General features: G+C 39.4%; 1 protein-coding gene across 1 annotated transcript; it reads left to right on the forward strand.

The window, feature by feature from the left end:
* The first annotated feature begins 1,892 nt into the window (after positions 1 to 1,892).
* On the forward strand, positions 1,893 to 19,645 carry kcnj21 (potassium inwardly rectifying channel subfamily J member 21). The gene is made up of 4 exons (XM_026911132.3): positions 1,893 to 2,140; positions 11,937 to 12,134; positions 12,523 to 13,411; positions 18,661 to 19,645. Exons 2-4 carry the CDS (start codon positions 12,048 to 12,050, stop codon positions 19,002 to 19,004), a joined length of 1,320 nt encoding a protein of 439 aa, XP_026766933.3. The 5' UTR covers positions 1,893 to 2,140; positions 11,937 to 12,047; the 3' UTR covers positions 19,005 to 19,645.
* Positions 19,646 to 22,044: the final 2,399 nt, after the last annotated feature.

The following is a 22,044-nucleotide window of genomic DNA, read 5'->3' on the forward strand; positions in this document are numbered from 1 at the left end:
TTTGCTTTAATATTCATTTATTGATCAAAAGTGCAAACATCATGATTTTAGTGTTAATTCTGAGTTTTAAAAGCCAGGTTTCAGGTTTTAGTGTTAATTCGGAGTGGTTTAAAGCCGAACTTCATGTATTTTTGTATTAATTTGGAGTTAAAGCTCGATTTTTAATGTTTTTAGTGTTAATTTTGGAGTTTAAAATTTGAAGCATAATTACTTTGAAGTTACGTATTACTGTGGTGTTAAAATCTGAAAGCATTGTAGTTTTTAATGTTAAACACTCTTTAGTGATATTTTGCCTATTCAGAATTTTAAACTAATTTTAGTGTTATTCCTAATATTCTTAATGCTTAATAAAAGTAAAATTTCAAGCATTTGGTGTTAATTTAATATTTTAAATCCCAAATGCCCAAATGATTTTAGTATTAATTTTAAATTTAGGGACTTTAAATGTTCAAACTTTATAGCTTTCAAGATGTTTATTGTTCATTTGTTGCACCCAAACTTTATGAAACTGTTAAAATTAAAAGCCTGTGTGGTTTTAGTGCTAATTTTTCCAAATTGATGCTCTTTTACATTAAAGTCTAAAAATGATATTGACATTAATATGATTATAAAAAATACATGCTGCACTGTTACATTAATATATAATTATTATTAAAATAATTATTATTATATACAGCATATAACATTTATTATCTTCATGAGATTCGTTCTTTTTGAAAAGAATCCCATAGCAGATCGCAATGCATTGTGGGTAGATTGTGCTCCTGAATTGAGGGGAGATGATGACAGTAAAAAAAAAAAAACATTTGTTTTAGAGCCTGAATTTTCATCCTTTCAGTTCACATTCTTTTGATATTTAACATAAATATAACAGAACAGTGTATACAGAGCGGTTTTGTCCCAATTCCAGTGTTTTTATGTTTACTACTTTAGCAAATAATTTAGCAGAAGTGTGATTTTTAAGTGCACTTAAATGCAGATCGAGCCCAGGGTTGCCAGAATGATATGAATTCCTTTACATCATTTAGACTCACTTACTGTTTCTCAGGATTTTGTGTATTACCCATAATGCACTGTGTATGAGCGGTGTATAAACTCTTTTAAGACGCTGTACGAGATCCTGTACAGTAAAGTGTGTTGTGAATTGTGTAACTGTGTGATAGCGCTCGTCTCCGTGTCGGATTATAGGATGAAGATCCTCTAACGATAGACCTGCGATTAAAGAACACGACTACGTTCTGCTCACGTCATCCATCAGCGTCATCCGGAAATCAGCTGGTGCAGAAAACGGCTTCGTGTAAACACGCACACACACACACACACACACACACACACACACGTTCTTCATGGGTAGCTTTGAGGTAACAGGGATTTTTTTTCTGCCTATTAGCATGTTTTATTTATCGTCATCGCCGTGTCCTTATGCGTAGCAGTCCTGTGAGTTTGCCGTCCTCCTATTGGTGGATTTTAGATGAATGTCGTAGTGAATGTCACTCACACTAACTCTGAGATTTCAATAACAAATTTCTCGTCGGCCATCTTTGGTCTCAGTGGCACTAAATTGTGTCACATTATCACGTTTTTAGATCACTCAACTCACAACCAAAGAATTCTTCTTCTTCTTCTTCTTCTTTTTTTTTTTTTTACGATCAACATCGAGCCAAACATCATACAGCGTAAATAATCTAGCGTAAATCTGCTTTATAAACGAACAGCTATTCAATCAATTAGCTAACAGGACATTAAATGATTACAAATTGCAATAATTTTCTGGGATACACTTAATATTTTAGCACAGTTGTGGAGAATTTAGAATTATTGAGGTTATAATGTGTTTAAAACCAATCTGGCAACGTGTCCGCATCCCTCCTCCTCCTCCTCTTCCTCCTCCTCTGGTGCTGCTGCTGATTTTCCCTCAGAGCTGCACAGAGCTGCAGAAGAGTCACATCAGGAGCTCGGAGTGTGAACACGGAGACGTCTACATGCAGGGACCATTAATCAAACACACAGCCACGGCGAGAACAATGTGCTGAGACAGAGAGAGAGAGAGAGAGAGAGAGAGAGAGAGAGAGACGGTTTTATCAGATGAAGTGGGTCAGTTACTCAGAGGAAGAGCAAACACTTTACTGCACCTGAACAAGTGAGTTACACCTAATACATACATACATACATACATATATATATATATATATAATTTATTTATTTATGTCTATCGTTATTAATTAATGGGAGTGTAATATGTTGTACTATGTGTCTGTGAGAGTATGTGTATTTATATGTGTATATATAGTTTCTTTTTTTTTTATATTGTTAATATAGTTTATGATAATTAAACCAAAGTGTAAATTCTAATATATTTTATAAATCTACAGTACTGTGCAAAAGTCTTAGGCGTTGTGTGTTTTTTTTACTACAGACTTTGTTATAGATGTTTATTTTCTGACTTCTACATTATTGATTCAGTACAAAATCATTTTAGATTCCAAACATTAGTTTTCCAGCACAAAATGAAATGTTCCAGAAAAATGTTTGTATGTCAGTAAAGAAAGCAGCAGATTCCATAAGAGAGACTTTTCAGATAAAAACATAATGAAGGCTGCTGGGTTTCGCTGCAGAAATAAGAAGCGAGTCGACAGTCAAAGTCTCCAGAAGAACTGTGGCTGCTTCTGCAAGATGCTCAGTAACACTTCCAGCTCATTTCCTTATAAAACTGCACACACTGCACCTCAGATACTGCTTTATTTATTTAAAGTGAAGGATCGTCACATTAAATACTGACTTTGTTTCATTTATTACTGTTTACTGCTCTTTACAGGATTTTTTTTTAATGTAGAAACATTTAATTTCATTATTTTTGAAGGCGTCTTTACTCTACAGCATTTCTTTGCATGTTCCTAAGACTTTTGTACAGGACTGTAAATATCATGTTTCAACATACTGCATATAAAGTAAGTCACTGGTGTAATTAGAATGAATTGTAATGCACAAAATATATACAGTATTTACAGTACGTACACACTCAGGGAAAAATGGGTACTAAAGCGTACCTTTCCTTTTGTACCTTCAGTGTCTTTTACTGAGAAAGGTGCACGTACAGTGACCTTTAAAGCGGTACTCTAAAAACTAATAACGGTCCCATTACGTACCTTAAATTATTTTTAAAGGTCACTGTATCCAAATTTCCTGCTGAAAGATGCATAAAGGTGCTAAAGATAAGGTTTCCACCTGAGCGACATGGAAAGGTACAGTTCTACACTTTTATTATGGTCACTTATCTGAAATACGCACCTTCAGGGAACTAACCAATCTGACGAGTTTCTACCAAAATCCCCCCTCTATTCTTCTAAGAGTGTACATGTAGAGAACTAAACACTCGGTGTTGTGCTGTTGTAGGAAATTAATCCATGCTGAGACGGTGTGATTCAGCCCAATGCAAACAGAGTTATTTTCCTCTAACAGCACGTCCCCGAGTGTTTTATTCCTCTTATACCACAGCAACTTACCAACGATTACTGTTTTTATTTATTAAAAAATGAAACATCATACGTTTTATCCATTTATAGTTACATTTAATGTTGTGGAACATCCACAGAACAAGTTAGTTCCTGTTATCGCTTACGTTATAGCAGCTATAAACAGTCGTTCCCTCACCAGCCTCTCTTTATTTAATAAGAGAAAAAAATGCAGCTTGTTACGCATGTTACCGAGAAACCGCAAAGAAGCGTAAAGTTACAGCTTTATCTCTGACTGTTGCAAAGCGCTGACACTGGAGACTCCTTCCATGTTAAATAAACATCTCCTTACTTTAAGAAAACGTCATCATATCAACGATTTTATTTAATCAGTTTATTATCCGCTGTATAATGAGCTGTTACTATAGAAACGATATCGTATCAGAACGAGTGCATTAATATAAACCTGCACTACTGTCAGAGCCGCTGTTATAGAGAATTAATCAACACCTTCTGACCAATCAGAGTGCAGAATTCAGCAGCCGTGTGAAAGGACTGAGAACCAGAGGGAAGATGAACAGGACAGACGAGGCTCTGAGAGGCTGCAGAAGGACAACAACAAAAAAAAGACATGATAATTACAGAAAAATATAAAATATATCAAATATTCTGTCATATCCAAAAGTAAAATGTTTGTTTGTAATGGAATTATAAGTATATTCTAATCATTAATTAATTATTATTAATAATAACAATAATACATGTATAGGTTGTAATAATAACAACAATAATAATAACAATAATAATAATAATAATAATAATAATAATAATAAGTATTTCACAGTTATCAAGGTAAATCATTACACAGATATATCATCACACCTCCAGCTTGTAGCCAAAAGTAAAACCATTAACAAGGTCATTTATTTATTTTATTAAATAAGGATATTTTATTCAAGCAATTAATCAACTCTAATAAAAGATTTAAACATGAATGCATAATAAAATGCATTCTTTAAAAGCAATATTTAAATGCAAATTAGAATGTTTGTGAACTGAACAGTGCAATAAAATGTCAGATATTATTTCAGTTGCGCTTTTTCATCATCAGGGCAAATTAGATTTTTTTGTCATTTGATTAGGATAATTTCAGATTAATGAAAAGAAGTTTGCGAAGCTAAAGGCAAAAGACGAATCACGGAAGGAGAGCGGACAGATGGAGCCCTGAAAGTGATCCAGTATGATTGTGGCTTGTTTATTAATTTTTAATTAGCTTTTTCATCTTTAACCTAAAATTTACTACGGCCATGTTTAGATAAGCTTGATCTTTTTACTTCTGTGAATTCACCAGATTTTAGTTTATTTCTCCACCACATCTCCATCTCCACATAAAAATGCTGAACTTCTGCCTAGCGTTCCTCTCTGACCTCCACACATCCATGCTAAAGTGCACCAGAAATAATTCTGATGTAATTGACGTTAGTACACAGGAAATGTGATGTGATATGGTTGAGATGCCGAGAAGCCGCTCAAGGCTAAACGTGCTCGTGCGCTCGTTAATCATTCAGATTAGCGTGGCTAAAATCACGCTGACGTAAAGCTCCTTTTCCACAGAGAGAAGTTTAACCTTCCTGTAGTGTGCACTACTTAGCAATGTTGTGTCTAATTCCTCTCGATCATCTGCTTGAGATTTTATAGCAATACAGCTGGTATTTTGTTTATTTAAAAACCCTACAACATACTGTCTTAGCTTTATCTCAATGATTAGCCATGCAAACCTTAGCTTTGTCACAATGCTAGTCTTCTTATTTGAATTCATGCTAACGGTTAGATCATGTGGTTTAGGACGGTTGTGACGAAAGAACTTTATAACGTTCTGATATCCTGCTAATCAGCTGATTAGTGATTAGATCCTACATAAAACTGCAAAAATCCAAATCTGAGCTGTAGCTCTATTACAGATTTTATGGCTCTATAGCATTTGGGACGTTTCTTCAAAATGTCAGACGCTCTAGTGAGATGCTAACTAGATGCTAGGAGTCGGTTTTTTGGTTTTTCGTGGATGTCTGTATCGTGGCTGATGGAAGCCGAATGCAGAAAGAGGAAACGAATCAATACCACATTTCTGCTTTTATTACCAGCGCTGTGGCCGTGAGGGCAGTCGTAACAGCACCACAACTCAGATTTAAGCTGTAAACTGTCGAGCAGCCGGAGGCGACAGGAAGTGAACGCCTGCTCCACAGTCATACCTGCGTCTCACTGCTGCTGCTGCTGCTGAAGCGATTCCTGTAATAATTTCAGCAGTCGTTATTCTCTGAGCTCAGAGCTGGATTAGCTTGCTAACTAAGCAACACATCTATTTAGTGAACTAATCAGCTGATTGCTATTTAAATTGATAAGAAGGTGTTGATTAGTTCTCTATAACAGCAGACAGTAGTGCAGCTCCAAATCACAGGTTTATTCCTAATTAATGCGCTCGTTATTGTTAATGCGTTATCGTTTCTATAGTAACAGCTCATTCACAGGGACGCGTACAACAAACGCTCCGCTCCGCTGATAATAAACGGATTAAAAACGTGTGTAATTGTTGATATGGTGAAGTTTTCTGTGAATTATTTAACATTTATGGAAGGAGTCTCCAGTGTCAGCGCTTGGTAACAGTCAGCGGTAAAGCTGTAACTTTAAGTTTCCGACATCTTCAGGACAGAGGAGTTTACGCTTCTTTGCGGTTTCTCAGTAACATGATAAAATGCAGGTTTTTTGTCTTGAAGGGAGAAAAAGAGAGTCTGGTGAGGGAACGACTGTTTATAGCTGCTATAACATGCGCTATATACATTGCAGTTCAGGTCAGATTGAGCAATCTATGTATAAGAAAGTCTTTGTATTTGACTTTAGAGCTCTATTTGACTGCATTTATATAACGTTATATTTGACACTGAGTTTATATGAAATAATACATCTTCCATGTGGTTCCATTCAGAATTCATCACACGTTTTTATTGCGAGTCTTGAGGCTCCTTATGAAGCTGTCTGATTAGTAACACCAACAGCTGAGCACAGCCTCCATCCTCCATCCTCCATCCTCTATCCTCCATCCTCTATCGCCTCCTCTGAATTTCCGTCACCGTTTAGCAAATTAAGAGCACAAATCTAACTGAAATCCCATAATAAGCTGAAAGAGGGATCACCCCGGGCCATAATTAACGTCCAAACGAAGGGAGCAGAGACGACAATCCCTCACGAGATGCTGCGCTTTTTCTCAGGGGAAAGAGAAACTTCTGAAAGGCTTCAGAGAACCGTGCCAGATCTCGAGAGGAAATTAACACCGTCTCTAATGACGGCCAATTAGCAGCGCTGCTTAGGTTTGTTGTTGTTGTTTTTTTTTTTAAATAAAGTATATTCTGCGTGTGAGCTGTGTGAGAAATATGTGCTCTTTCAGACGTGGATAATTTTCAGCTTCTGAATTAATTCGGTTGGAAAACAGTTAAAATATTCACAGTGCAGTCGTTCAGGCGAGATGTGTTCTGTGTCTGAAGTTTCCTTGCATTGGAGCTACGAGGCGAATGTGAGATTAGCGTCATGTGAACTGAGTGTATAAATCAGATGTAGGGTTAATATTTTTATTTGAATAAGTGCAGAAGTCATATTTTATAGCCAAAAATAAGTGTGGATAAAAACATGTTCTCTAAAAATCAAGGCTACTTAAGAACAAAGAAATATTTCTCCAGGCTTTTCAAACACACACACACACACACACACACATGATGAGGTAAGAGAAGAACACAGCAACCTGCACACACTGAAAATGGCTGTGTATTTTGAGTGTTTTTGTTTTACTGATGTGAGTCCACTCCGAGCCTCCAGATCATCATCAGTGACTGAACACAGCTACAGTAAATGGATGAGGTAAAGATGGCAGCTGCAGCCGCAATGTGTCCCCAGTTCTCCATTTTCAACAAATCACCAATTTTCTACAGTTAGAAATAAAATCTCAACACACTCACCATTACGAATGCTAAAAATATCCAGATGCAGACCTGCCAACCTTCAGGCGTTTTTGTGTAGGCGCTCGGCATTTGAACATCGCAGTACACTGCTATAACTTATCACTGAAAAATACGCCAAAAGTGCAGTCTTCTTTTTTCCCTGATTGAAAACAGCAGATGAGCCAATCAACATGTGAATCTGGAATGATTGACAGTTACGTAGGAGTTTTGATAGTTTTTGATAGTTTTGCGATATTACCTGCCACCCCAGGAAACCCCATCATCCTCTTCTCATTATTCACATTACTAATGCTCCGGGCCGCTGCTCTCGACTCGTCTCGACTCGACTCGACTCGACTGCCCCTGTTGAGAGACGAGCTGACCTGAATGGTTTTATCTCCAGCGTATGTTGATGATCTCCTGAAGCAGTATAACCCATCCTGAGCACTTCACTAATCTGAACCAGGACTGCTTTTACTCCTGAGGATCATTGCAGCTCATTCAGTGGAAAATGTTTCGTTCCTGTGTCTCTCGATCACTGTTTCTAAATCCAGATTAAAGTGAAAGGATGCAGGACCGGCTTTGGATTTGAGTGTTAAATGGGAGACGTCGTCTTTCTCATGTTTGCTACGGCGACTCATCTGTGTAAAGCAGATAAACAGAGAGTTAAATGATTGAAATAAACCCATGTTCAGTGTGTGATTTAATGAGGCTAATTTACCAGCGTTAATCACTTTAGTAGTGGCCTTTCAGTAAAGAAAATATTTGGCATGTGGACTTTGTCCTGGCACGTTTATCAGAAGGCTCCACAAACAGAAGGAATAATAATTAGACTGATATAAACTGCCTCCTACGCCTGTTAATCCACAGAGAGCTGATTTTATTTCAGCACTTATCACAACTAATAAACATCATATCTCACTAACGAGACTCCAACATCCCTCACTAACAAAAGAAACAATGCAGTGAGGGAGAAGTGGCTGTGTCTCAGATCACACACTGATCCTTTAAAGTCACTGTATTATTAATTATTTTGCTGCTGTTACACAGTCTGTCTGTCCACCCCGAGCCCACCCGAGCCCACCCCGAGGCCACCCTGAGGCCACCCCGAGCCCACACTGAGGCCACCCCGAGGCCACCCCGAGCCCACACTGAGGCCACCCCGAGCCCACACTGAGGCCACCCCGAGCCCACACTGAGGCCACCCCGAGCCCACACTGAGGCCACCCCGAGGCCACACTGAGCCCACACTGAGCCCACACTGAGGCCACCCCGAGCCCACCCCGAGGCCACACTGAGGCCACCCTGAGGCCACACTGAGACCACACTGAGGCCACCCCGAGGCCACCCTGAGACCACACTGAGGCCACCCTGAGGCCACACTGAGACCACCCTGGGCCCACGATGTGCCCCACCCTGAGTCTACACCCTGAGCCCCACCCTGAGTCTACACTGAGGCCACCCTGAGCCTTTCAAGTTTTTTCCTCATGGCTGTATCCCAAATGCCAGTGTTAGTTAGATGAGTGTGTATTAGAGTGTGGTATTGCACTCCTGTGTGTGTGTGTGTGTGTAAGTGTGTGTGAGTGTGTGTGTGTGTGTGTGTGAGTGTGTGGAAGCAGGAGGATTATGTAAATGCAGGTGAAAAGGTAATTATGCAGATGAGAGTGTGGGTGTGGAGCGAGAGCATCGAGATCCGCTAAACGCTAATGAACCTGTGATCAGGATGAAACCTGCACCGTTCACCGTGTGTGTGTGTGTGTGTGTGTGTGTGTGTGTAAACACATCTCAAGTGGCCATCCCGTCTCTCTCTCTCTCTCTCTCTCTCTTTCTGTTTCAACATCAGAACATTATCTGTATATCTGTCTCTCTATTTCTGTCACTATCTCTCTGTCTGTCTCTGTATCTCGCTGTCTGTCTATCTCTCTCTTTCTCCTTCTCTGTCTGTCTATCTCTCTCTCTCAAATCTGACGTATTCTTCTTTCTTCCTTTCCTTCTTATGACTCAGATCCATTCATAATCCCTTCACTTTGTCTCTCTGTCTCTCTTTGTCCTCTCTCATGGAGCAATTTGATGGATAATGTACCACACTCATAACTGCCCTCTCTCTCTCTCTCTCTCTCTCTCTCTCTGTCTCTCTCTCTCTGTCTCTCTCTCTCTCTGTCTTTCTGTCTCTCTCTCTCTGTCTCTGTCTGTCTTTCTGTCTCTCTCTCTCTGTCTCTCTCTCTGTCTCTGTCTCTCTCTCTCTCTCTCTGTCTCTCTCTCTCTCTGTCTCTCTCTGTCTTTCTGTCTCTCTCTCTCACTGTCTCTCTGTCTCTCTCTCTCTGTCTCTGTCTCACTCTCTGTCTCTCTCTCTGTCTCTCTCTCTCTCTCTCTCTCTGTCTCTCTTTCTGTAACTGTGCTATCCCACAATGCACTTGGCTCAAGGTCGCCTTCACAGTGTTGAATTTATTTACTCTTTTCTCAATTTCATGTCAGGAAAAGATGGAATCTGAAGAGGACACACACACACACACACACACACACTCACACACTCACACACATCGGGGACATTTGAGTGTCTCTCGATGCTTTGAGGCCAGTTGGTGACATTTTACGCCTCCTGCATTAAAATCTCCCGACACTGTGACGTCACACTGGAAGGAAAAGGACACAGATGCTCTCAGTGGCGGAGCGATACGATAAATTCCTCATGTGATAATCGTGATAAACTGATCGCACCGATATCACGGATTTCATCACATCACTGTGTCTAGCCACGCAACGACGTTTATCACAACAGAGGAAATGGAGCAGGAATCTCAAGTGTTGTGATAACGTCACACCAATATATCATCACACCTCCTCACTCTCTCTCTCTCTCTCTCTCTCTCTCTCTCTCTGTCTCTCTCACTCTCTCTGTCTCAATCTTTCGCTCTCTTTGTGTTTGTCTCTCGTTCTGTCTTTCTATCTGTCTGTCTCTCTCTGTCACTCTGTCTCTCTTTCTATCTGTCTCTCTATCTGTCTTTCTTTCTATCTGTCTCTCTGTCTCTTTCTCAGTCTCTGTTTCTGTCTGTCTCTCTTTCTCCTCTTTCTTTCTTTCTTTCTTTCTGTCTCTCTTTCTATCTGTCTCTCTTTCTTTCTTTCTCTCTGTCTGTCTCTCTCTGACACATGTATGTGTGTAGAGTTTTAGTGGGTGTTTGGAAAAAAAGAGCTGCAGTGTATAAAGTTCCAGCAAAATGAAAATACAGTGTGTGTGTGTGTGTGTGTGTGTTAGCAGGCCCTGGTGTGTGTTTTGCCCCTGTTTATTCTTATCCATCTGCTTCTCTCCCACACACACATCCTTTGTCTTTCCCTCTTGTATTTTTTCTCCTACTATCTATCTATCTATCTTACTTGAGGAACAGTGTGTGTGTGTGTGTGTGTGTGTGTGTGTGTGTGTGTGTGTGTGTGTGACATCATTTACAGTTTCACTTAAAGGTGTTTTTATTTGTGAAATGGATGTTATGTCACACACTTGCTCCGTCATTGCTGTAGCATCACGTGGGGAAAAAACTCCTCACCTAATAATATCATTGTCTTCCATCTGCAGTGATCAGTGTTCGTTATTTTATGATCACTAACGATAACATTCATTTGTGTCTAAACTGCGTTTTCCTGATGAGCTCATTTACAGAAATATTATTTTTTGTTAGCTGTGTGTCACGTAACGCCTGGTCGCTATACACACCTGTGCTTAACAACACACTTCTGCAGCACTGCTAAAATATAAGCTAGCTATATAAACTAGCGAGGCTGTTACGGAAATATGTATGAGTCAGACTGTTCGATTTTATTTTTTTCCAAAATTTGCATTTATGTATGCAAACATGGCTTTGTCTAACTGTATAAATTTGCATACTTAACAAAGCAAAAAAATCTAATCTTTCACTATGACTCTCAAAGAGACTTTTACAGAAAAGTTTGTTGGATTTTATTTTTTTTGTTATTGTTTAATCTAGAAAATACCATGTGCTGTTATAAAAAATATTTTACGCCATTGTTCAGTATAAATGTAAATCCAACATTAATCGACATTATGGGAAATTCCAGGATTTGGGGAAAGAGAAATGAATGTTTTTATGAACATAGAAAAATACAGTTTTAAAAATACACAATGTGGTTTAATCTGTTTCACTCTAGTAGTGTGGTTTATAAGGTTTAAAAAGGAAATTGACGCTTGTGTGTCTGTGTGACGTCATTTACAGTTTCATATGACGTTTATATCCTAATCCTAATAAATAATTAGATATATGACATGACTTGATGGTGAAGAGGGCGGAGCTTAAAGTTTCAGATAATGCTCTGGTTGTCTTGCCTTGAACTGATTCTTCGTAAACAAGACGACTCTCTAGCTTCATGACTCTGCTGTTACTCGGATAAAGTGTTTATTTTTTTCCTGTAACACTAAATCTCGCTCTGTCCTCATTGTCAGTGTGTGATGAATTGTAATCACTCTTTGTGCTGTGTGTTTTTGTTACAGACATTAACAGCACCACCTGCTGGACCGAAAGGCCCTGTGTGTGTGTGGGTGTGTGTGTGTGGGTGTGTGTGTGTGCGTGAGAAGCTGGGTGTGGCTCGAGCCCTGCAGGTCATGAGCAGCATAAAGAGCCAATTCGGACAGGATGTGGAGAAACAAGGCATCAAACTGCCGAAGAAATGGAACGACACCAACAATAAGGTGAGTCTCATCTGTTCGAGAACGTTCTGGTCATCCTGAAGCTGTTTTGGCTTTGTGTGTCCTTTAAATTGTTAATAATATGAAAGTAATAGTTCACACACTTTTATTTCACCTTCTGACTCTCAGCTCAAACTGAACTGAACACCATCTCTGTGATAAACGACGTTTAATAATTCTGTTCATTAGAGAAACTTGAGACGAGCATTTTTTTTTAAATTGTGGCTCCACATTTAGTAAAAAGTCATTTAAACCCGAACAGAAGAGAAAGGATTAAGAAACAGTTCACTGCCCTTGGCAGTTGAAAATTAATATTTCATGATCTTCTGCTTCTCTACTCTTTGCTCTTCTCGTCCAGTTATTCTTTACCCTGTGGATTTTTTCTTTGCAGATCCCCACAGACAGGACCATGGTAGTGGGAGGGGGCGTGGCTGTAGGAGGAGGGGGCGTGGCTGTGAGTGGGGACTCTTCAGAGATTCCTCGCAAGCGTAGACAACGTTACGTCGAAAAAGACGGGAAGTGCAACGTGCATCACGGCAACGTGCGTGAGACGTACCGCTACCTAACGGACATTTTCACCACGCTCGTGGACCTGAAGTGGCGCTTTAACCTGCTGGTGTTCACGCTGGTCTACACGACCACGTGGATCTTCTTCGGGTTGATCTGGTGGCTCATCGCGTACGCTCGCGGTGACCTTGAGCACACAGATGACGGAGAGTGGACGCCGTGCGTGGCCAACCTCAACGGCTTCGTCTCGGCGTTCCTGTTCTCCATCGAGACGGAGACGACCATTGGCTACGGCTACCGCGTCATCACGGAGAAGTGTCCTGAGGGCATCGCACTGCTGCTGGTGCAGGCCATCCTGGGCTCCATCGTGAACGCCTTTATGGTGGGCTGCATGTTTGTGAAGATCTCGCAGCCCAAGAAGCGCGCAGAGACGCTCATGTTCTCGCAGAATGCCGTCATTTCGATGCGCGATAACAAACTGTGCTTGATGTTCCGTGTAGGAGATTTACGCAACTCACACATCGTAGAAGCGTCGATCCGAGCAAAGCTGATCCGCTCCAAACAGACCAAGGAAGGAGAGTTTATCCCGCTGAATCAGACCGATATCAACGTGGGGTTCGACACCGGTGACGATCGGCTCTTCCTCGTGTCTCCTCTCATCATCTGCCACGAGTTTAACGAGAGCAGCCCGTTCTGGGACATCTCGCAGGAGCAGCTGGCACGGGAAGAGTTCGAGATCGTCGTCATTCTCGAGGGAATGGTGGAGGCCACAGGTGAGCCATGTGTTATAACATTTGCCTTGTCTTTATATAGCGAAATGTGTGCACGTAATTTCTCCCATGCTTTTAGATTTAGAAGTCTGCACATGTTCCAGAAAAACAAACACAAGCAAACAGTGTGTGTGGGAGAGCACGTGTGTAATCTGAAAGTGGAAGGAGCTGTCATAACACCACAGAAAACGTGTGTGTGTTTTATGCAAATTATGAAATTTCCATATAAGAAAACCTGAATGAAAACGTGTCTGAAATCAGAAATTCCTAACACACACCTAAATGTCGCAGTAAAGCGAATTCCTTTTATTTTCCTGCTCTGTAAACAAGTCTTTTGCTGTTGGTTCTTTTACTAATCAAGAGTGAAAAACAGGGAGACGAGAGAGGGATAAAAATCTGACCAAAATGGACTCCAGAACAGTGAGGCTTTTTCGCCATTTAGCGTTTGTCCGTACTTCAGAGTCGTGTTTCAGCTGGAACGGCGTTCTCGGTGGGACAGAAGTGCACTCACAGCCTTCGAGTGCCATCCATATGATCCAAAACCATTTAGAAATGATAACGCATTGCATAACTAACAGAAAAATATCTGCAGCAGTGTGAAATATGGAGCGTTTAAACTCATTACTGCTGAAGAGAAATAAAGCTAGTGGACCGTAGCGTTATTGAAACACAGCATCTGCATCAGCATGGGATGAAAATGTGCTTTTACATTACTGCGGGAAATGAGAGTAAAGAGTAAAGAGTGGGACGATGCTTTGGTATAAAAATAATAAAATCTAAAAAAAAAAAACATTACTTCTATATGCTTAAAATCTGCTGACTTGTCAAAATAGCCAGCTAGCTAACACAATTTTCAAACCTGAAGCTAATACCTGGATAGCCGACATGAACTAACCTGATTTCTCTGAAAATTTTTAATCTATATTCATAAATATTTAAGATTTTCACCAGTAAAGCTAGCTAGTCAGCTAAAATGAGCAAACCCTGACAGGATTTTAAGTCTTATTAATCAATGTTCCCAATCTTCAACATTAAAGTTAGCTAGCTAACTAGCATCAGCTAGCTAACCTGACAGGATTTCTTGAATTTTTAAGCTATATTTGTAAATATTCATATTTCTCACCATTAAAGCTAGTTAACTAGCTAACATGCGCCAGCCTGGCAGAATGTAATAGGATATAATAGGAATTGAAAAAGAAATGTTCACAATCTTTTGCTAATATTAGAAAACCTGACAGGATTTTAATCATGCTAATAAATATTCACAATCTTCAGGGGAAAAAAAGCAAGCTAGCTAAGATCAGATCAGATCTGCAGGAATTTCTGGCAGTCCTGCTGAAAAAAAAACAAAAAAACAATTGAAACCATCAGAGAAATTCTAATGGTTTCCACTAAAAATACTATTACAAACCTTTAGCTAACTATTAAAACCATTACCATTACTATTACTGGTCCTTAATGGTATCCATTAGACATAAAATACCACCAATAGAAGACAACAGATTACCAGTAGAGACCCACAGGGACCATTAGAGTTTCCATTAAAACCAATACAATTCCCATTATAACCATTAAAACCATTACAAAAGCTATGAGGGTTTCTATTGGGTTTTTTTTTAGCAGGGAGGATTTTATGTAAATTAATGTTCATCATTTTCACCATTAAATCCAGCTCGATAGCTAACATGAGGTAAACTGGATTCCTGGTGGATTTTGAAGCCGTGGTCGTGTGGGACCGTGTTTAATTTATTTCTCATGAGTGTCATTTGATCATACAGGAATTTAGTTTATATCAGTTCAGAATTTAGCTTTTTGTTCCGCAGTATTAGTAACAATAATAGAATAACTGTAATGTAATTCAGGTTGTGTGTTTGCTGATGCAGGGAGAAATACCTTCAGCTAAAACAGGTCAATATTATCGATCTGCTTATTCTTCGATACTGTTTATTCCGTCAATACTGATTTACACATGATACACACACACACACACACACACACACAATGCTTAATATTTGCACATTTTCCTATAAATAGAATAAGAACATGCTCCTGTCTTGCTCAGGTTTGCCCTGAAGAGGTGTGTGTGTGTGTGTGTGTTTTTATCCAGAGGGATGCCCTGACCAGCAGAATAAATACATAAGAACATGCTTTCACGTGTTTACAACTATCTCTCTCTCTCTCTCTCTCTCTCTCTCTCTCTCTCTCTCTCTCTCTCTCTCTCTCTAAGATATACAGACCCCTCGTTTTAAAACCTGTCGTTACTACAGAGACATTTTCCTCCATTTTTCTGACAGAATTCTTCTCCATCAATCCTCTGAGACGCGTCTCCTCCATCTGTCTCCTTTGGTTTAGAAACGTGCTCCATTATTGGAGCTGTGTGTAATTTGACAGCACTTTAAGCCTTTTAAAGCGTTTACGCTTTTGTCTACATTCACATTTCACTTAACAGTGCTCTCAAATCATGTCAAATTACCCAGCATGCATCACTCTGGAGCTCGTCTGTGAAAGGGAAATGCGCTGAATGTTGTCATGACCTTTGGTTCAAACACCACTAGTGATCTTTAGTCCATTCGTTAAAGATCAGGAATGACCTCTGACCCTGAATCAGTTTGTTTGCCAGGTTATTTAGTATGGAACTGGTCCATCTGTACTTGGGATTAGTGAATGAATCGTTAATTTGAACCGATTATTTTTAATGAATTGGTCAAACTGATTCAAGTGGATTGTAAACCTGCTCAAGTGATGGATTAAAAACAATCATTTAAAAAAAAACAACGTGTTCACTATTGACCTTTGACCCTGAATCAATATGTTTGCTGGTTTATAGGTATGGAACTGAATTTGTTGTTTCGACTCTTTTGAACGGATTCTTTTTAATTTTAAAATTTAATGATTTTAATAACCGGTTCACATCTCCACCTGAATCGAACATCACATTGCTGTAAGAATTCTACAGGAATCCCAACAATCTAACAACTGATCCTCATAAAACTGTAAAACACACAGCACACAGTCTGATATTAACACTGAGAACAGCTCTTTAATGTGGTTATATTTCCTGCCTGACTAGAGAACGCCATCACTGACCTCACACACTGAGTCTGAACTCATCAGTGTTTTCTGTGTCATCTCAAAATCCACTAAAACACGATCTCAAGAACAGATTCCACAAACCAGTGCGTTCGGCTAGTGCAGGAGTTTGCTTATAAAGGAGCTACGACGATAATAATAATAATAATAATAATAATAATAATAATATATACGTCACGTTTCACATTTCAGATCGGATTTTTTTGTCGTGCTGGAGTCTTAAATTCGTGGATTGAAGCATGAAATAAAGATACTCACCAAAAACCATGACAATGTCATCTGTGTGCAACACACACACATTTCAGGGCTTAAATTTAGGACTAAAAGAATTAAGAAAGTTTTTAAAACTCCAGACTGACTCATTTCCTCCAGCCAAATTTTTCTATTTACTGATCCCGATTTTTTAATTAGCGTCTTTGTAGAGCTTCTTCTGCCAGAAAGTAGGCTGATCATCACTAACAAGGGCACGAGGAGAGAGAAGAGAAGATCACGCAGCAGCTCCGTGAGGAGATCAAAACATAGAGAGATGTAATTAACCCTTTCAGCGCCTCGCTCTTGGCAGGATACGAGAGATGGAGTGAGTGTGGAAGAAAGAGAGAAGATAAAGGAGATGGATCTGATCTTTGAACTCTCGCTTCTTCTCAGGTTTTTATTTCCCTGCGGCGGCTCTGTCGATGCGCGCCAAGCTCCTGCTCCTGTCTTAAACACACACACACTGACACACACACAATACCTGAACCAATTAGCGTGGAATAATTGCACTCTGTGTCAAGTGTATTCACCGCCAGTGTTCATTAGTGATTCCTGGGGAAATTCCGGTGCTAATCCCTCCGATGGCACGGTGAACAAAAGAGAGGACTTTTATATCAGAGCTGCAGCTCACACACCGTTAGCGTCCAGCGTGAAAGTGATGATTTATTCCAGACTGCCAGGATTTCAGCTAAAGTGCATTAGCTCCTCATTTCCACTCCAGTGTTCAGATCAGGGCCCAGTTTCCCAAAATCACAACAACGATTAGATCAGAGAGAGAGAGAGAGAGAGAGGGGGAGGGAGGGAGGGAGGGAGAGAGAGAGATTTGAATGTGAAGCTCACTTTGTCATTTAAGGATGATCTTGTGCTGTAATGTTTTTTTGGTAAACAGATATAAGCACAATGAAATCTCTCTGGAATTTTCTACCAGTTCAGGAGGTTGAAGGTCAACACACATTCTCCTTTTCTAACTCTCGCTCCTGTGACATCATAGGAAGAGACAATACCTGCCCTATTTATTATTCCTGAGCTAACAGACGCTGTGATTGGCTAGTGTCACATTGATTGACAGAGAAGAGTTACAGTCTCTTCAGTCATTTTCATCACGTATCACATCATGTTTATTCCTTACAATTTAAATTTAATCATGCACTAAAGATCACCAAGTCGTACAAACTCATAAATCCAAAACCTGTATGTCTTATTGGCTGCTCCACTGGAAATGATCAGATCTCAGCTTTGGAGTGTGAAAGAACAAAACAAAGTGCACTCTGGTGTTTGTCTTGATCTCAGTAACACACGGTGTGAATCTGCAGAAGATCCGAGAAAGTCACATTTTTCACCCAAAAAACTGTAAGGGGTTAGCCTTGGTGTTTTTCTGCGTGAAAAATTTGACTTTCTCCAATTTCCCCCAAATTCACACTGTACGTTACTGAGATCAAGACAAACACAGGAGTGCACTTAGTTTCATCCAATCTCACTCCAAAGCTGAGATCTGACCTTTCACCTGAAGACCAGTCAATAAGATACAGATGAGGTTTTAAATACACTTATTTGACAAGCTGCATTTTTTTTTGTCTCATTAACTTCAAGAGGGAGAAAAAAGAGAATGACTGTTTATAGCTGCTATAACGTAAGTGAGAACAGGAACTAACTTGTCCATTACATTAAATGTAACTATAAAATAGGTGAAAAAATGTGACGTGTGGTTCTTGAATAAATAGAAATGTGTAATTGTTGGTAAATTGCTGTGGTATAAGAGGAATAAAACACTTGGGGACGTGCTGTTATAGGAACAGTAACTCCACTTCATTACACTTTCGAAACCGAATGCTGTTATGATCACAATGCTTCATTTCACTCCTGATGATGAAGATGATGATGATGATATGTGTGTGTGTGTGTGTGTTTAGGGATGACGTGTCAGGCGCGCAGCTCGTACCTGGACTCTGAGGTACTTTGGGGAGAACGCTTCACCCCTGTGCTCTCTCTGGAGGAGGGATTCTACGAAGTGGACTACGACACCTTCCACCAGACGTACCCTACTCCCACTCCCACGTGTTCCGCACGCGAACTCGCCGAACTCGCCAAAAAAGGAGAAGACATCCCTCTCCCACCGCTCACCCCTCCAATCCTGAACCAGGACCAGAACCAGAACCCGGAACCCGGAGAAAGAGAAGAAGGAGAGTGGGATGAAGAAGGAGAAGTGGAGAGCGTCAGCAACGGCGATGTGAAAAAAATGGATGCTGAACATTAAAAAAGGAGAAAGACGAACACGAACCCTTCCTGTAGTGCACACTACTTAGGGATGTTCTGTCCCATTACACCACGACATCTGTTTAGATTTTCTAGCAATACTGTAAGATTTATTTTAATCACTCGGTTTATCTTCTCTTCATCTCAGTGATGATCACGGCTGCGTCCCAAACGCTGGTGTTTAATAGAAATAAACACATAGAAATGTCACAACTTTATAGAATGACTTTATGTAGCCTAATAATAAAAAAGAACACATTAGGAACACAGCCTAGCAAACTAAGCCACTGCATATCATATCCTGTATCTGTGACATAAATATGATTTTAATCACCATGTATGAAAGTTTCCTTAGCAAGCCCATAATGCTGAAAACCATTTGTAAGCATCGTTTCACTTTTGGGAAACATTTTAGCCGGCTCATTTCTCCTGAACTGAACAGAAGGGTTAAAATGTGCTGCTGCTGATTTTATGCTTATTCAGCTATTTACACAAACGCTGTGTCATCAAAATTAGGAGTGTGTTACTCTTTTCGACACAATCCACAGAGCGACTGTAGGATCACACACTGTCTGATTCATTATTATAGAATATTATATGAAAAGATATGTAATAAATAAAGTTCCTTCAGCATGTGTTCCATTTCTGCAGTATTTATCCGATTTATTTTTTTAATGTTGTGTCCTGATTTCTATTGTGATTTACGCACAGGACTGATTTTAGAGTTAATCAGAAATAAAATCACACCTCTAAGTGTATTTAATATTCACACACACACACACACACACACACACACACACACACAGAGAGAGAGAGAGAGAGAGAGAGAGAGAGAGAGAGAGAGAGAGAGAGTTAACTGGTTTATTTTGTAGGTAAATGTCGCCCCCATGTGGTCTTTATAATGCAAGTAGCAATCATTGGGGTCCAAGCACTCCACCATTGCCAGAACCTATATATAAGGAATAGGTGCTGTACAAGAACAACACACACACACACACACACACAAAAGAAAAAGAGAGGAAACACAGAACCCGCTTCCTGTCAGTGAATAAAAATTTAACAAACACACACGTTTCTCATTTCTTACCTGAAACATGATATTAATAACTATTGGATATTTTACAAATAAAATAGTAGTTCATTATTTTGTCCAGTTGTGTCCAATAATTTTATTCATCTGTTACATTCTGAATGCACAATGATTGAACATATATCACCTACAGAACACATGAACACACTGCAATTCATTACAAAAAAAAAAAAAAAATTTCCCAAACTGTGGTTTAGATATATAACACATAGAGTTTTTCAAAACTATTCACAAATAAAAAATATTCATCATGTTGGTGTGAAATCAATAAATTAGTTCTTTAGGAAAGAGACAATAGTTAAAGCATTAATTTAACTATCACGATTTTACGCTATATCTGGTGGAATTCTCTGACATGTTAGTTCTCAAACAGCATCTACTCATCGAGACGAATCCTACTGTTGTATGTAAACGTCCAGGAAGAGTGAAATTTAGTGATCTGTGCTACTTGAACTGTAAGGGCTTAGCCTTGATGTTTTTCTGGGTGAAAAATTCGACTTTCTCCAATTTTCCCCAAATTCACACTGTACGTTACTGAGATCAAGACAAACACACTTCATTTCATCCAATCTCACTCCAAAGCTGAGATCTGACCATGACCATTAGACCAGTCAATAAGATACACATGTACAGGTTTTACAGGTATTATTCCTGCGAGTGGAACATTTTCAAAACATCAGTCTGTCATTACATCGTTTCTGTTATAATATCCACAAAAAATAGTTTATACACTGGCTAAAGTGAACAGCAAGTGAAGCTATTTACATAACATACTTTTTATCTCTTTATAGTTACGTTTAATGTTCTGTGAAACAAGTTAGTTCCTGTTCTCACTTACGTTACAGCAGCTATAAACAGTCATTAGTTTATAAGATAATAAGTTAGTAATTTAATAAAACAAAAAAAAAATGCTGCTTATTAAATGAGTGTATCCAAAACCTGTTTATCTTACTGACTGGTCTAATGGTCATGGTCAGATCTCAGCTTTGGAGTGAGATTGGATGAAACGAAGTGCACTCCTGTGTTTGTCTTGATCTCCGTAACGTACAGTATGAATTTGGGGGAAATTGGAGAAAGTCAAATTTTTCCCCCAGAAAAACACCAAGGCTAACCCCTTACAGTTTTTTTGGGTGAAAAATTCAACGTTCTCCAATTTTCCTTAAATTCACACCGTGTGTTAGGGAGGTGAAGACAAAACCAGCGGCGTAAGCTGGACGTTCCTATCACACTCCAAAGCTGAGATCCGCGGCTCTAATATATTCAGTAGGTTTCCATGTTGGACATGGGAGCGTCAGTTCAAGTAGCACAGATCACTAAAATCCTGTGATTAAAGCTGATTCTTGATGCTAGAAGGTCAGAGCTCTCATTAATCCCTGGTTTAATTGAACAAAATGGCTTCCACACTCATTATTCATATTCATATTATATATTCATATTCCAGCACATCCTGTAATTTTACATTTTATTTTTTATATCCTGCTCCGACAGGTAATTGTGCGCACAATTTAGTGAAGCCATTAGATAAAAAATCAAAGTCATGAATAGAGAATTTCTGTTTATAGCTGCTGTGACATAAGTGAGATCAAGAAATAACTTGCTTTATGGAAAACTAAACATAACTCTAAACAAATAAACAGATTTAAACAAACAAAAAGTACAAATAGACTAGTTCAGGTGGAATTCTCTGACATGTCAGCTCTCAAACAGCATCTACTCATCGAGACGAATCCTACTTTTGTATGTAAACATCCAGGAAGAGTGAAATTTAGCGATCGGTGCTACTTGAACTGACGCTCCCATGTCCAACATGTGGAAACCTACTGAATATATTAGAGCCTCGGATCTCAGCTTTGGAGCGTGATAGGAACATCAGTCTTACGCCGCTGGTTTTGTCTTCACCTCCCGAACACACGGTGTGAATTTAAGGAAAATTGGAGAAGGTCAAATTTTT

Source organism: Pangasianodon hypophthalmus, chromosome 22 (assembly GCF_027358585.1).
Source record: "Pangasianodon hypophthalmus isolate fPanHyp1 chromosome 22, fPanHyp1.pri, whole genome shotgun sequence".
NCBI lineage: Eukaryota > Metazoa > Chordata > Actinopteri > Siluriformes > Pangasiidae > Pangasianodon > Pangasianodon hypophthalmus.